The sequence below is a fragment of the Hyla sarda genome, chromosome 4, assembly GCF_029499605.1.
Source record: "Hyla sarda isolate aHylSar1 chromosome 4, aHylSar1.hap1, whole genome shotgun sequence".
NCBI lineage: Eukaryota > Metazoa > Chordata > Amphibia > Anura > Hylidae > Hyla > Hyla sarda.
Genome location: NC_079192.1, coordinates 274,469,495 through 274,487,413, shown reverse-complemented (window position 1 = coordinate 274,487,413; position 17,919 = coordinate 274,469,495). Strand labels below are relative to the sequence as shown.

Here is a 17,919-nt window from a genome sequence, read left to right as displayed (position 1 = left end):
TCATGCTTTGGAATATTAACTGTCCATCACTCAGTAGACTAGGCCTCCAGATTGGGTACGTGAACTGAGATTTGGGAAGGTTTCAGTGTAAAATCACTGTGCTGATTTGTTGGTATTGTTTTCCAGGATTATATAGGAATAGACACCACCAACCTGGTTCCCCTTCCATCCTGTACTCTCCTTAGACTCCTGATTCCACTCCTTGAAAACAGTAGATCTCTTTTTCCTGCAAAGTGTCGGAGGTCAAAGTGCTGTTGGCACACATCATTAAAGGGGTATTCCAGGAAAAAACTTTTTTTATATATCAACTGGCTCCAGAAAGTTAAACAGATTTATAAATTATTTCTATTAAAAAATCTTAATCCTTTCAGTACTTATGAGCTTCTGAAGTTAAGGTTGTTCTTTTCTGTCTAAGTGCTCTCTGATGACACGTGTCTCGGGAAACGCCCAGTTTAGAAGAGGTTTGCTATGGGGATTTGCTTCTAAACTGGGCGTTTCCCGAGACAGGTGTCATCAGAGAGAACTTAGACAGAAAAGAACAACTCGACTTCAGAAGCTCAAAAGGACTGAAAGCATTAAGATTTTTTTAATAGAAGTAATTTACAAATCTGTTTAACTTTCTGAAGCCAGTTCATATATAAAAAAAAATGTTTTTTCCTGGATAACCCCTTTAACCAGCGCTATATTGGGACTGCAGTAGCATTAAAATCAAGTGGATCACCCAGTGGCAGTGGTTTTTATTGCCATGCATTTCCCCAGTTTCTTAGATGCTTATTAAGCTTTAAAGCTTTTATATTGTGATCTTTGCTCTTCTGTGATACGTTGCGTTTTAGTTTAATAAATTTAAATTACCTTTTTTATAATTACAACTTAATTTAGTGCCTCTTTCATAGTTACCCAGGAAATGTATGTAAATTAACACAATCCTTTTAACATTAATTTCTCAAAAAGTGACAAACGTGAAAGAAATCAAACTGTGTTTAATGGCTTGACGGAGGAATTGATCCAAACAGGATATATATTCAGCATTGTGTGGGGATGTTTAAGTGAAGTGCTTACAGTGGAAACTTTATGCATCACATATGTTTGCTTTGGTGCCATAACTTCATGCTCTTTCATCATGATCCTTCACTCTTTCATCTCCCAGCACCAGCTGTGTTTATTCTTGACATATAAAACCATAGACATTTAAAAAGCCACACTGTAGGTCCACTGGGGTAACTAAACTGAGACGCTACGGAAGATAGACGTGGATATCATGTAATTCTAGTCAAGTCTAGTAATGTTTGTCTTGCATGGATTGATTATAAGCAGTCCTTATGTGCATGTCATCTATATGTAGTCTCATCTCTAGTGTTGGGCCCACATGACATGAAAACTAAGGAGACTTTGCACATTCTAGTGAGCTAGACAAAACATTCTGGGTCTACACATAATCACTGTCTTACTTTTTATTCCGAGCTAAATCAGGGATTTCTCTGCACGATCATAGGGAGAAAAAGGGTAGAGTTATGTTGCAGTAATTGGATACCAGAAAGAACTGACAGGTCGAAATTGGAATGCCTTTTGATAGTTAAAGGGGTACACCGGCGCTAAGACATCTTATCCCCTATCCAAAGGATAGGGGATAAGATGCCTGATCGCGGGGGTCCCGCCGCTGGAGACCCCGTGATCTTGCACGCAGCACCCTATTAGAATCAGTCCCCGGAGTGTGTTCGCTCCGGGTCTGATTACTGGCGACCACAGGGAGGGAGCATTGTGATGTCACGGCTCTGCCGCCGTGTGACATCACGCTCAGCCCCCCTCTATGCAAGCCTATGGGAAGGGGTGTGACACGCTCCAGGGACTGATTTTAACAGGGTGCTGCGTGCAAGATCGCGGGGGTACCCAGCGGCGGGACCCCCGCGATCAGGCATCTCATCCCCTATCCTTTGTATAGGATAAGATATCTTAGTGCCGGAGTACCCCTTTAAAGTGTACCTGTCAACAAAAACGTATTATATAATGTAGATAATACCACTATATGTATATTTGTAATATACATTGGTTAAAAAATGTGTATATTTTTGTCCCTGCAGTTATTGACTGTGTATCTCCTATTAGGCGTACAAATACAGGAAGTGAGGGTGGACAAGCAGGGCTCTGTGCACTGAGGACAAGCAGGGCTCTGTGCACTGAGGACAAGCAGGGCTTTGTGCACTGAGGACAAGCAGGGCTTTGTGCACTGAGGACAAGCAGGGCTTTGTGCACTGAGGACAATCGGGGCTCTGTGCACTGAGGACAATCGGGGCTCTGTGCACTGTGGACAATCGGGGCTCTGTGCACTGAGGACAATCGGGGCTCTGTGCACTGAGGACAATCGGGGCTCTGTGCACTGAGGACAATCGGGGCTCTGTGCACTGAGGACAATCGGGGCTCTGTGCACTGAGGACAATCGGGGCTCTGTGCACTGAGGACAATCGGGGCTCTGTGCACTGAGGACAATCGGGGCTCTGTGCACTGAGGACAATCGGGGCTCTGTGCACTGAGGACAAGCGGGGCTCTGTGCACTGAGGACAAGCGGGGCTCTGTGCACTGAGGACAAGCGGGGCTCTGTGCACTGAGGACAAGCAGGGCTCTGTGCACTGAGGACAAGCGGGGCTCTGTGCACTGAGGACAAGCGGGGCTCTGTGCACTGAGGACAAGCGGGGCTCTGTGCACTGAGGAGAAGCGGGGCTCTGTGCACTGAGGAGAAGCGGGGCTCTGTGCACTGAGGACAAGCGGGGCTCTGCACTGAGGACAAGCGGAGCTCTGTGCACTGAGGACAAGCAGGGCCTGCACAGAGGCCTGCTTGTCCTGCCCTCACTTTCTGTATTTGGACTCATCAAAGAGACACACACATGCAATAGCTGCAGGGACTGCATTTTTTCACCCAAAAATATACAAATTTTGAACCATTATATATTACAAATATACATATAATGTTATCTACATTATATAAAGTTTTTGTTCACAACAGGTACACTTTAAAGGGGTACTCCAGTGGAAAACAGATTTGGACATTACTTCTATTAAAAATTCTTAATCCTTCCAGTACTTCTTAGTGGCTGTATACTACAGAGGAAATTCTTTTCTTTTTGGATTTCTTTTCTGTCATGACCACAGTGCTCTCTGCTGACACCTCTGTCCATTTAAGGAACTGTCCAGAGCAGCATATGTTTGCTATGGGGATTTTTTCCTGCTCTGGACAGTTCCTAAAATGGACAGAGGTGTCAGCAGAGAGCACTGTGGTCGAGACATAAAAGAAATTCAAAAAGAAAAGAACTTGCTCTGTAGTATACAGTCGCGAATAAGTACTGGAAGTATGAAGAGTTTTTAATGGAAGTAATTTACAAATCTGTTTAACTTTCTGGCACCATTTGATATAAAGAAAAATGTTTTCCACCAGAGTACCCCTTTAATGGGAGCTCTAGTGGCCCTGCCAATAAGCAAGTCATGTATCTGAAACTTAAACCAGGAGATGTCTACAGAGCAGATAGGGGAATGTTCACTTTACCATTGTGTTTTTGATCAGTATATAAACGTGTATATAAAACATACAGCAGTTTAGCTCTTCAGTGGTGCTTTAAATTCAATATAAACTGCATATAACGTGTTATATATTGTAGAAGAGGCATTGTGATGACATATGTCATGATTCCTAGGTCATTTTACATTCATAAAGTTTGATTTAAGATAAAAAAATAAATGTTTTGACCCCTTAGGCCATTTTATAGTGAAGGACTCACCTTATGTTTTAAGATCTAGATCAGTGTTTCCTAACCAGGGTGCTTCCAGCTGTTGCAAAACTACAACTCCCTGCATGCCCGGACAGCCAAAGGCTGTCCCGGCATGCTGGGTGTTGTAGTTTTGCAACAGCTGGAGGCACCCCGGTTGGGAAACTGTGATCTTGATGTTAGTGTGGAACATTAACTTGATCACTCTTCCTTTTGTTACTGTAGCTTCTTATCCTGAACTGATGAACCTAAATTATTAATTAGGAATTTGCTCTGAATAATTTGGCAAAATTTTCCAGTTTGCTGCATATAATCCCTACATGTCAGGTTTACGGATGACTTCCTTTTACCTTATCATGAGAAAGTCTAGTAAATTTATTACAGTATCTTATTTTATATTCATTGAAGGTCAAGAGTAACAAGAGTAAGCTATAACAATGTGGGAGTGTTATATCCCATATTAAATAGTTACCCAATATTTTTTTTTTATAAATTATACATTTTTCTGATCATTGTTTCCTTTTTTATTTTTTTATTTTTTTTTTCTTTATCTATTTTTTTGTGCATACACAAATTTTTATTTTACCCTTTGGCAGTTTTTTCATTTTCTTCAGGGTACCACTCTGTTGGTCAGATGCAGAATGTCTGGCCCATGTTGTGTAGGAAGTTACAGTAGGGATCAAAAGTTTGGGCACCCCAGGTAAAAAATTGTGCATAAAGAAGCCAAGGAAAGATGGAAAAATCTCCAAAAGGCATCAAATTACAGATTAGACATTCTTATAATACGTCAACAAAAGTTAGATTTTATTTCCATCATTTACACTTTCAAAATAACAGAAAACAAAAAAAAATGGTGTCTGCAAAAGTTTGGGCACCCTGCAGAGTTAATATCTTGTACTGCCCCCTTTGGCAATTATCACAACTTGTAAACGCTTTTTGTAGCCAGCCAAGAGTCTTTCAATTCTTGTTTGAGGTATCTTTGCCCATTCTTCCTTACAAAAGTCTTCCAGTTCTTTGAGATTTCTGGGCTGTCTGTCACGCACTGCTCTTTTAAGGTCTATCCATAGATTTTCAATTATGTTGAGGTCAGGAGATTGTGAAGGCCATGGCAAAACCTTCAGTTTACACCTCTTGATGTAATCCCCTGTGGATTTTGAGGTGTGTTTAGGATCATTATCCATTGTAGAAGCCATCCTCTCCTTAACTTCAGCTTTTTCACATATGACATCAAGTTAGCATCCAAAATTTGCTGAAATTTTATTGAATCCATTTTTCCTTCTACTCGTGAGATGTTCCCTGTGCCACTGGCTGCAATACAACCCCAAAGCATGATTGATCCACCCCTATGCTTAACAGTTGGACAGAGGTTCTTTTCAATAAATTCTGTTCCCCTTCTTCTCCAAACCTACCTTTGCTCATTCCGGCCAAAAAGTTCAATTTTAACCTCATCGGTCCACAGAACTTGTTTCCAAAATGCATCAGACTTGTCTATATGTTCATTTGCAAAGTTCAAACGCTGATTTTAGTGGTGAGGACGTAGAAGAGGTTTTCTTCTGATGACTCTTCCATGAAGACCATATTTGTACAAGTATCTCTTTATAGTGGAATAGTGTACCACAACTCCAGTGTCTGCCAGATCTTTCTGGAGGGATTGTGCAGGCAAATGTGGGTTTTGAATTGTTTTTCTCACAATCCTGCGAGCTGTTTTGTCTGATATTTTTCTTGGTCTTCCAGATCTTGCTTTAACCTCCACTGTTCCTGATGACTACCATTTCTTAATTACATTCCGAACAGAGGATATTGACATCTGAAAAGGTTTTGCTATCTTCTTATAGCCTTCTCCAGCTTTGTGAGCGTCAACTATTTTCAGTTTCATATTTCTAGACAACTGCTTAGAAGAACCCATGGTGCTGATTGTTGGGGCAAGGTCAGATGAGTCTGGGCATTTAAAATATTTGAGATTGACATCACCTGGTCTTCCCAGATGATGATTGAGAACAATCCATGACACTGGCAGGTCTCAGCTTTGCAAAGGGGGCAGTGCATGCTATAAATTCTGCAGGGTGCCCAAACTTTTGCAGACGCCATTTTTTTGTTTTCTGTTATTTTGAAAGTGTAAATGATGGAAATAAAATCTAACACTTGTTGACATAAAAAGAATGTCTTATCTGTACTTTGATGCCTTTTGGAGATTTTTCCAACTTTCCTTGGCTTCTTTATGCACATTAATACAATTTTTTTTACCTGGGGTGCCCAAAATTTGATCCCCACTGTAAGTAATGCATAGCATCACAAGTTACCTATGCTGGTTGTATGGTATTCAGCAGTACGTAGCTCACCACTGTATACTGTACCGGAGCCCGGACTCCTGTCACTATACTATGCCAGCAACTATACAGCCGCAGGTACAGCTCAGGCTGGGCAGAAGGTATACATTGTACACAACAGGTGAACTCAGAGATGTGTTCACAAAAGATTAGCGGCATATGAGGGGCCAGATTGAAAATCCCAGCGTGCCTGCCAAACAGTTGGATTGTTGATGGTTTTAGAATTGGGGCAGACAGATTAGCAGTGCTATATGCTTCTGCAGCATTTTTCTTTTTTTTGTTTTGTTCTTTTTTTTGCCTGATGTCGGAGTAGTACTTTAACTTTTCATTGTCCATTAACACCCATTCAATTCAGCTGTCATTAAGCATTCATGCCCTGTTAGATGTCTATGCAATATTGAATGTGGGTCCCCGGTATGGCTAGTATAAACTTTTGGTGTAATCCTAAATCTTTGTTCTGAAAATTAATTTGTATTTTTTTAAACACATATTACCTTTTTATTATCACACTTGTACTTTCTATGTGCATTTTATTATGATATACACTCGTTCAGAACCTTCTTTGTTTATTTAGATGTCATAACTTTCATTGGTTGCTATCTAGATTTAGGGATAAACATCCTGGTAAATAATGCAAGATAAAGACACCCAAAACTGTATATGGTATGTTTATTTGAGTACGCTTTCACAATATGGTCTTTTGTTTCTTTACAATCTTTATGTAACCAGAATATTCATGTACTTGCTGGAAACCTCATTACCTCATTATTGTGGTAACTTGGCAGATACTTGAGAACCTTTACTTGACGTCTTAGCTTACATTGAGGTTATATCTGATATATAATTTCAGATAATGACCTAAAATGACATCATCTTCGTTGTTTGTAATAGAAAGTTTAAGGGGTTATGTGGGACTTATACCACATGTGGCTTGTCCTTTGGATTATCAATTCATATTAGAATGGTGAAGGTCCTACCCTGAACATCCAGGTCACAGCACTTGTCATTTTAGTAGTAGCTGTGCCTGGTATTAGAGCCATATTGTCACCACTAAAAATACAGAACCAAGAAAGTCAGAGATAATTGCACTCACCATCCACAAGATTTTATTCGTAGGAGTACGGGCACATACAGCGGAGGCAGGGGCACAACTGGACAAGTTGTTTCACGCTAAGAAGCGCTTCTCCTAGCCGGCTAGAAGAAGCGCTTCTTAGCGTGAAACAACTTTTCCCGTTGTGCCCCTGCCTCCGCTGTATGTGCCCGTACTCCTACGAATAAAATCTTGTGGATGGTGAGTGCAATTCTCTCTGACTTTCTTTGTTGTGGATTACATTTCTTGATTTGCACCACCGTTGTCCACACCCACGCCTCACCTGCACCGCCGCTATCCCGCACTCCTACAACAGACCCTAGTTCTGCAGTGCCGGATCTACACTACTTCAGCTCCACTAAAAATACAGAGCTGAGCCTGGCAAACAAGGAAGGGGTACGGTGCGCTGTGAGCTGATTGGCGGGGATTATGAGAGCACCATCTCCACTGATCTAATATTGATTTTGTCCTGGATAACCAATTTAACACCTTAGTGCCTGCCCATACATTTTTTTACAGTGGTCACTAAATGGATTTTGGCCTGATGACACGATTGCTGACTGCCGAGGTGTCCTTATGAAGACCCCCAGGTCTGCCTTGGATGTGCATGTGTCCGGCACAGCTGTATCTATTGCCTGTCAGGAAATTTTAATATAAATCATACAATAATGAAAAATAATCATATATATTTTTTAGCGCCATTTCCCATAATGACTTGAACTATATAATTATTTATCCCACACAGTGAATGCTGTAAAAAAAAAAATTTTTTTAAATGGAAATGGCAGTATTTTGTTAATCTAACTCACAAATAATGGATAAGACAGCAATCAAAACTACAAGTTCAGGCCTAACTGACCTTGGTTACTATGTGGTTAAAGGTGCCTATTGGGGGGGGGGTCCTGCCATTTTTGGTAAATTTAGGCTTTCTTTTCCCTAAACATGGTAAGAAACTCTGTGTGTGTTGGATTGGTGGTGGTGGTGGCTTGGTGGTTCTGCCATTTTTGGTAAATTTAGGCTCTTTCTTGTATGATGTAAGGGTCTGTTTACATCATATCTGACATTTTGCGGATATGTCAGAAGCACTTACAGTATATGATAAATGTGATCATAGACTATTATACTAACATGTTGCAAAAGGTTTACATTTTAGCATACATTTAGCTGTCAAATGTTGCCACAATATATATATATTTTTTTTAGTTATTAAAAAAGTATAGCATGTTGTGCAGAGAACCTCTACATGAACAGTTGAAGCAGTTGCCATGATATTAGCACATGAAGAATCATTTTAACCCCCGGAAGGACCTTTAAGAAAATTGTACAGACATGCGGGGAACCACAGCAGCTGAACCACAGCAGCTCATGTTGTAGACGATAAGCTAACATTTAATAAGCTGATATGCACATTTTACATCACTCACATTAGGGCTGCACAATATACACTGCTCAAAAACATAAAGGGAACACTTAAACAACACAATGTAACTCCAAGTCAATCACACTTCTGTGAAATCACACTGTCCACTCAGGAAGCAACACTGATTGACAATCAATTTCACATGCTGTTGTGCAAATGAAACAGACAACGGGTGGAAATTATAGGCAATTAGCAAGACACCCCCAATAAAGGAGTGGTTCTGCAGGTGGTGAACACAGACCACTTCTCAGTTCCTATGCTTCCTGGCTGATGTTTTGGTCACTTTTGAATGCTGACTGTGCTTTCACTCTAGTGGTAGCATGAGACGGAGTCTGCAACCCACACAAGTGGCTCAGGTAGTGATCCAGGATGAGCAAGCAGCTACCAGGAGACAGGCCAGTACATCAGGAGATGTGGAGGAGGCCGTAAGAGGGCAACTACCCAGCAGCAGGACCACTACCTCTGCCTTTGTGCAAGGAGGAGTAGGAAAAGCACTGCCAGAGCCCTACAAAATGATCTCCAGCAGGCCACAAATGTGCATGTTTCCACTCAAACAGTCAGAAACAGACTCCATGAGGGTGGTATGAAGGCCCGACATCCACAGGTGGGGGTTGTGCTTACAGCCCAACACTGTGCAGGACGTTTGGCATTTGCCAGAGAACACCAAGATTGGCAAATTCGCCACTGGCGCCCTGTGCTCTTCACAGATGAAAGCAGGTTCACACTGAGCACATGTTACCGAGTCTGGAGATGCCGTGGAGAACGTTCTGCTGCCTGCAACATCCTCCAGCATGACCATTTTGGTGGTGGGTCAGTTATGGTGTGGGGTGGCACTTCTTTGTGGGGCCGCACAGCCCTCCTTGTGCTTGCCAGAGGAGGTAGCCTGACTGCCATTAGGTATGGGGTGGGATCCTCAGATCCCTTGTGAGACCATATGCTTTTGCAGTTGGCCCTGGGTTCCTCCTAATGCAAGACAATGCTAGAGTAATGCCACGTTGCACCACAGACTGTCCAGGAGTTGGTGGATGCTTTAGTCCAGGTCTGGGAGGACATCCCTCAGGTGACCACTTGCCACCTCATCAGGAGCATGTCCAGGCATTGTAGGGAGGTCACACGGGCACGTGGAGGTCACACACACTACTGAGCCTCATTTTGACTTGTTTTAAGGACATTACATCAAAGTTGGATCAGCCTGTAGTGTGGTTTTCCACTTTGATATTGAGTGTGACTCCATATCCAGACCTCCATGGGTTGATAAATTTGATTGCCTTTGATAATTTTGTGTGATTTTGTTGTCAAAACATTCAGCTATGTAAAGACAAAAGTGTTTCATACGATTAGTTCATTCATTCAGATCTAGGATATGTTATCTTAGTGTTCCCTTAATTTTTTGGAGCAGTGTAATCACAATCACACCACAATTCTTGCGAATTGAGATGGCCCACCGCACCCCAACACAACATTAATGGGGGGGATGTGACATTAATGGGGGGTTAAAAATGTGACATTAGGGGATTGGCATGAAAAGAGGTGATGTGAAAAGGCATGGTGGGAAATAGGGGAGATTGGACATGGAATTGGGAAATTTCACCATTTGTTTATTATATCGCAATCGCATATTGAAATCACAACATTTTCCTCCCTAATCGCACATTTCCCCCAAATTGTGCAGCCCTAGTTCCTATTGTCCCTCCAGAGTTTTAGACAGATGATGATGTAGTCATGTCAGTGGCTCTTTATTTGGCAGGATAGAGCTGAGGAAAAACTTGCAGCTAAGGCTGCTTTCACACTATAAAAATTCATCCGTTACAAACGTCCGTTAGGAAAGACCTGGTAAACGTCCGTTAAAGAATCCCATTAAAGTCTATGGGATTTTTTGATTATCCTTTATGACCCATTATAGTCCGTCATGAATAATGGACGTTAGTTGTGACGGAAGAAATAACGGCACATGCACTAATTTTTCTTCCGTCACAAGAAACTGGTAAATCAACGGCCGTTATTTTTAACATTGAAGTCTATGGCTGACAGATGAGCCTTTATGTCATCCGTTTGCACACAGTTTATTATATCCGTTATGACTTCTGAGCATGCTCAGAAGAGGTGACATCAGCAGACTCCTGCATTGCTGAGGGTGGACTACTACTCCCATCATGGAACAGACTTGTTTCCATGATGGGAGTAGTAATTCCCTGGCTGCAGGAGTCTGCAGACAGCTGGGGAGGCTAGATTAGTGTTTGTACTACTACCCCCATCATGGAACAGAGTCTGTTCCATGATGGGGGTTGTAGTACATGGGCTGAGGGATTGATCTCACCAGGTTTCACTTCTGAGACCCAATGCGATCAAAAGTTATTAAGCAGGGGAGCGGGCGGCATGCTCCGCAACCCTGCGATGTATCAGTGTGTTTTAACTTTCATTTTTGAATCCCCCGCGGGAAGCCCTGAATGGCCGATCAGGGCTCTCAGCGAGAGATTGAAAAATGAACTTTGAGAGTAGCAGGGGCCAAAGAGCACTGTGGGGGGCAAGATATATAGCGCTGCAGAGGGGGGGGGCAGACATATAGCCTATATATCTAGCCCCCCCCCCCCGCAGCCAGCGCATTAGGTATGACCCCCGCCTGCGCATTAAATATATACCCGCTGGTGCATGAAATATATACCCCCCGCCAGCGCATTAAATATATACCCCCGCAGCGCATGTATATGTGCCCTCGCAGCTCTTCTATATACACATGCCCCTACCGCCGTATGAATGAAAAGTATTTCTATTAGCAGCGCATAGTGTCGGCTCCCGGCACTATGCGCTGCTAATAGAAATACCTTTCATTCATATGGCAGCAGGGGTATATGTATGTAGAAGCACTGGGGGGGCAGATAACGCTATATGTCTGCCCCCCACAGCTCTTCTATATACATATACCCCTGCCGTCGTATGAATGAAAAGTATCTCTATTAGCAGCGCATAGAGCCAGGAGCCGACACTATGCGCTGCTAATAGAAATACCTTTCATTCATATGGCAGCAGGGGTATATGTATATAGAAGAGCTGTGGGGGGCAGATAACCCTATATGTCTGCCCCTTAAGCTAATCCTTACTTCCACTTCCTACATTCTGTCTTGCTGACGCGGTTACTAAAGATGGAATTCTCCTAACAACAAAGTACAGCAGAATGAAGGAAAGGTAGACAGGACTCCTTTTAAACACTGTTATTTAAGAGAACGGAATAATTAATTGAAACGCTTAAATTTTTAGACAACTATTCTTTCTTGTGTTTTAATAGGCTGCTTATTCTGATTTTATGACTATAGAAGCTTAATCCTACACAAGTGATTAAATGTGGAATTTACTATACCCTTTTTTATTGCATTACAGAGCAAAGAAATTGCGTTCCAGCTCCATGAAGATCTAATGAAAGTCCTTAATGAACTGTACACGGTAAGCACCAAATTTGCAAGGATAAGATTAGGTCTGTTGCCTCATTGCTTCTAACTTGTGAAAATAAATATAAGCCATGTATATCTTTTTTGAAGGTACACCATAAAGATCATAGATGACCGAATATGTTATTGACAGGAAATAAACAGGATGTCAAGTGTCTAAATTCCCTGCAGTTTCTCTGTCATCACATCTGTAGCCTGTATGCCTCCATAACTAGCTGTATATATTCTCTGGCAGCCATGTTCTCGAGATTGCTGCCACTTTATTAATACCAGTATGTCATTTCCTAAAGTTCAGATTGCTGGTTTAAAAAATAAATGGTATAATAATTATTTAAGATATCTCCTCTAACAGGTAAATGACCTCCATACCAAAATTAGGATTAGATCTGATGCAGCTCCTAGCCATACATCTAATGTTAGAATTGGGGCTTTAAAAAAAAAAATAAATAAATAAATAAATACATATATTGTTCCCTGACTACTAGTATATAAAAGCATGCTAATATTTTTAATCCGTGTATTTGTGTAGCTATTTCTGACAGTGCGCCAGCTGGTGCCTCTGCATTTGTAAATCGCATTCCTTTTCAATCCTTGTGTTGCCCACAGACTGTTTGTCATATGAAAAGAAAAGAGGCATTTGGTTACATTCCAGAAAAGTCATTTCCAGTTTTGTTTTTCTGCAGAGAAGCGATCAAAGTAAATTTCCATCACATCTGAAAAGTGGTGTTATTCCGCAGTGATATCATGTACTTCTTATACACTTGTAGCTACCTGATCTCTTTCAGAGGCCAAATCCAAATGTTTGCCATAATCTAATTTATATGTAAGATGATGATGATGATATTAATAGCAGTAAAGTTACTCAGATTTAGCAATGTTTGGATAAGTGCTGAACAATAGTTGCTACAGGAATCTCTGTGACATAATGGTCAGGGCTCTTTTTGTTGTGGTGGTAGATTGTGAGATTCTTTGTAGATGAGCTAGGGTTTGTCATCTCGATTAATGGCATTTGTAGTAAGAATTCTTGGTGCAGTAGAGATAGACGCGGCCACTCGGATGTGTAGTATCCAAAAATAGTCTTTATTTCAAAAGACAAACATGACCGGTAATGGGATAATGCGGGGAGAGACAGAGGGCTATGGAGCAGTGGATGCAAACAGCAGTTTCGTGCCCATAATGCACATCTTCGGACCACCTCCAAGGAGGTGGTCCAAAGAAGTGCATTATGGGCACGAAACGGCTGTTTGCATCCACTTCTCCATAGCCCTCTGTCTCTCCCCCCATTATCCCATTACCTGTCATGTTTATCTTTTGAAATAAATACTTTTTTTTTGGATACTACACATCTTAGTGGCCTCGTCTATCTCTACTGTGCCAAGAATCCTACGTACCTTTTGAGACTCGGAGCACCGGGTGAGGATCCATATAGAACTGCGTTGACGAAGAAGATACCGCAGCACACATCCGTGAGCAAGGGCAGTGCTCAGCATTTTCATCTTCTTTCTTCTATGAATTTTCGATTTGTAGTACGAACACTTTAATCCCTAGTGGCTTGTGTGCACAGTTCTAATGCCTGTTGGTGTCCAGTTATAAAGTGCTCTAAAGTTATATTTTCTATAGCCCATGTGCTAGAATAGAATATAAAGAATTCTACAGTGAAAGAGCTATAGATGTGCGTAGTCTCTGACTCATGAGTCAATAAATGCTACTCTCTGGGGCCATGGCTTCTGGGATGTCTGAGCCTGTTTTAGGTTTTACTAACTGGGAATATAAATGGGTGTAACTAAATTCACACCAAATACTGCCCTGTACTGGCGCTAAAGAGCAGCTAATAAATACATAGTTAATTAGGCTGAACTGGATGGACTCCCATTGAGTGGTGTGTATATAGGAGTAGTGTATACTAACAGTACATAAATGAAATTATTTGTTGTGGTTACATTTTCAGAATCATTGTATTGATTTCTCCATGTTGACTTTACTTTGAAGATTGCTTTCTTGTATCTTATAATCAATCATGTGACAGTGAAATGGAAAGTCTCCTTGTGATTTTATGTCCCTCAGTGCAGAAAGTCAGGGCCCCAGGCTTGGAAGCTTTATGGGTAGACATTGAGCATTTATCTAGAGGGGACATAAGAAATGAACCTATTTTATGAGAATTTCCCATATATTAAGGATGATTTTTCATCAGTTGGAATCGTTGCTGCCTAAAAAATATATAATCATTGTAGCTCAGTATTGTTTGGTTAGATCATGTAAACCAGTGTCTAACCATTAGTTACCAAATAAACTCTGTGACCAGTAACCAGTTTTTTTAGGCATTAATTCTCAAAACACCCCCTTTAAGAAATAAAGCTAGCTGCAGGAAACAAGAAAGTAAGGAACTGTACCTACCTTGGTGACAATACTCCAGTGGTCCCTGCCAGTATTTATTTTCCTGTAGTGATAAATGCCATACATCCATGTGATTGCTGCAGCCAGTTATCTTAAAGGGTTTTCCCATATTTAATACTAATCACCTATCCGTATGTAGATAATCAGTGGAGGTCAGACCGCATGGGACGCTTGGCGATCATGAGATTCCTGATTTGAATGAAGGGGTGGATGAGTATTTGCTCTACCGCTCCACTTGTGATCAGTGGCATCCCAGCAGCATGTATGGTTTCTGATCTTACCATGACCTTTCACTAGCCTAGTCAGTCCAGCAGTAAGAAAATGATGCCTATTGTTTTTCTAGAACATGATGATTTCCCTTGTTGCTTTTGAAATCTATCATATTCCTTAGAAGTCTAGGTGTAGGAAGGATCTGGCAGAAATTGGGTTACTTTTTACAACTATCTTGATGGTTTAATATCCTGCTGGACGGATTGCACATCTGCCAGCTGACACTGATGAGAAGTGTAGGGACTGAGGCAGCACCATTAATCATATTGACTCTCGTAAACCTCTGGATTATTAGTTGATACGTTCTCCGCTCTGCAGAATTTCTCTGAGTAAATTGCATTGATTGTTTTTGTTGTTCCAGTTGTAATTATTGCGAATTTAGAGCCCAGATTTATTACTTTGTCATGATCACCCTGATCAAAAAGGCTGACAAATAATCAGTGTATATGTCACCCATCAAGGTTAATTTATTACTAACTCCATTAAGCTCTGTATTGTTTCATCTTGGTTTTCCTTCTTGTGTTTCAGTCAATAAATCTTTTAGAGGATAGACTTTTATAGTATAATTTTTTTTTATATTGCTCAACATTTAGATTCAATTCCGGTTATCATGTGAACCTCGTGCTAAAATGGTCACTGCGCTTTCAACAAACTTTGTGTATACCAATAGTGTAAGTGTACAGAAAATCTTGTTGGTAAATAATGCCTCTTTCTACCTCCTTCCTTAACTTTGACAAACAGCTGGAAAAGTCGATCTTGAGAGTTAACAGGTTGCATGCTGCCTATCGAAGCCTATGGAGAGGCAAGGAGAGACTGCAGCTTGCAGTACATATATTGTGTCTTATCAGAGTGCTTAATCCACGACTTACACTGCTCATTACTGTCCTATAATGTTCTCCATGCTGCTGCTTCTGGGGGTATGCTACAGAGACATAGGGGAGCAGGAACTCCTTTTTTCCTGTGTGTCCTGTTTGGGAAATATTATAGCAGTTAGTCTACATCTTAGGAACAGTTGGATTAATAGAAGACTGGTAAAAAAATGTATATACCAGGAATAGTGTCACTCATGTGCACAGTTATGCTTTAAAGGAGTAGTGCAATGAAATATAACTTATCCCCTATCCAAAGGATAAGGGATAAATTATAGATCGTGGGGGGTCTGACCCCTGGGACCTCCGGGCGATCTCCTGAACGGGTCCCTGGCAGTCTGCCAGAAGCGTCCGTTCTGACCCCCCCCCCCCCAAGGAAGCCAATGCCGACACGCCCTCTCCATGTATCTTTAGGGGATAAATGGAGGGGGCATGTCGGCCGTCGCTCCATGCAGGGTTCGACACACACCCTTCAAGCAGACTGCTTGGGCCCCTTTCAGGAGATCGCGGGGGACCTCAGCGAGCAGATCCCCCATGAACTATAACTTATGCCCTATCCTTTCGATAGTAGATAAGTTATATTTCAATACGGAACTCTTTAAGGGTCGGGGAGCTGCATGACTCAATCACATTAACATTTGTGCACTATGAAGTCTGAGTTACATGACATACTTGCAGCCAATCCAAAAATAAATAATTGGTCAACATATCCCATAGAACTGTTATACATAGGTGCACGCTGACCTGGCTGAAATACAAATACAAACACACAAATGACAGCAGCACACTGCAATCACAAAGATATATATAATGTAAATCATTTATATTGCTATACTACTATTGAAAAAAAAAAACGAGGTTCTTAACATAATTTTATACATATAATACACGTAATGTAAACATAACCTTATATTTTACTTTTGGGATGATAGAGATAAACAGTCATAGACTGAAGATTATCACCGAATCCTGAGAGTATTAACAGGATCTGCTGACAAATATTTCATGTCTATAGCTACACAGTTCAGCTCTGCCTCCACCAGTTAAGCTGCTGCTGTTTCCGTAGACCTCAGATTGCAAATACTGATGTAAATTATACTGTATAATGCAGTAATGGAATCCTAGTTTGTTACGTGACCATCCTCTTCATGACAAGTAATGTCAGTGACATGAAGGGATATTGGCCAGAATTTATGGTACAAGGCTTGAGAGGCAGAGGTTTATTGTGTATTCTTCCAAAGACATCACCATGTACTGTTAGGTTCCTATCTGCTGGAGGAATGCCCCAAAAACTCGTTTTTTTTAATCAATTCCAGACTACTCCTAGTTCAGGCTAACTTAAAATAACAATACAAAGCAAGAAGATGGGGAAAGCACTCAGGAAGCAATATCACCTTCTATAACTTGCAAAATGATCCTCGATGACCTGTCTCAATGTCTCCTGCGGGGTGCACATACAAAAGCATGAAGCGTCAAATCTAGAACAAACCAAGAGCAGGTACGTGCACTCACCGCTAAGCAGAGACAGTCGAGTCTGGAAGTCCGATGACGGGGTACCTGGTCACGGCATCGGCGCTGGTGTATGGCGCTCAGAGGCTACGCCGGCAGTTTCGCACGTGAGCGCGTGCTTCTTCCGGCCTCAGGCCGGAAGAAGCACGTGCTCACGTGCTAAACTGCCGGCGTAGCCTCTGAGCACCATACACAAGCACCTATGCTGTGACCCAGTACCCCATCATCGGACTTCCAGACCCGACTGTCTCTGCTTAGCGGTGAGTGCGCGTACATGCTCTTCGTTTGTTCTAACTTAAAATAACACCTAATTTATATGGTACACTATACTATGAAAAAAAAGATAATCTGTATTATTAGAAAACTGGATATGGCCTATTTAAAGCTCATTTCTGTGAAGATTGGATACTCATGCTTGATGTCTGTAAGATATATTTTTAGATATAATTTATACTATATTGGGTGATAAGTACATAAGAACATTGCTAATCCAGGTCATTGACACCATATTGACAAATGAAATTTAAAAGCAAAAAATAAATAAAAATAAAATAATTTGTGTTAATAAAATTAACTGGTAACCTTTCTCCTGCAGGTCATGAAGACTTACCACATGTATCACGCAGAGAGTATCAATGCAGAATCTAAGCTAAAGGAAGCAGAAAAACAAGAGGAGAAACAGATTGGAAGGTCTGACCCAGTATTTCATTTACGGCTGGAAGATAAGCACCAAAGACGGAGCTCAGTGAAAAAAATCGAGAAAATGAAAGAGAAGGTAGGCGGTGTGACTATTGTAGCCAAACATCCCTGTTGGATGTATATTATGGGAAATACTCTCAATG

At 41.3% G+C, this 17,919-nt stretch overlaps 1 protein-coding gene across 6 annotated transcripts in view; it reads left to right on the top strand.

The window, feature by feature from the left end:
• Nucleotides 1-17,919, top strand: part of SRGAP1 (SLIT-ROBO Rho GTPase activating protein 1) — a 160,039-nt gene that overhangs the window by 85,895 nt on the left and 56,225 nt on the right. For all 6 annotated transcript variants that reach the window (XM_056574285.1, XM_056574284.1, XM_056574281.1 and 3 more), the window contains 2 exons: nucleotides 11,968-12,030; nucleotides 17,673-17,852. In XM_056574285.1, the coding sequence (XP_056430260.1) occupies nucleotides 11,968-12,030; nucleotides 17,673-17,852 (243 nt within the window). The remainder of the gene's footprint in view (nucleotides 1-11,967; nucleotides 12,031-17,672; nucleotides 17,853-17,919) is intronic.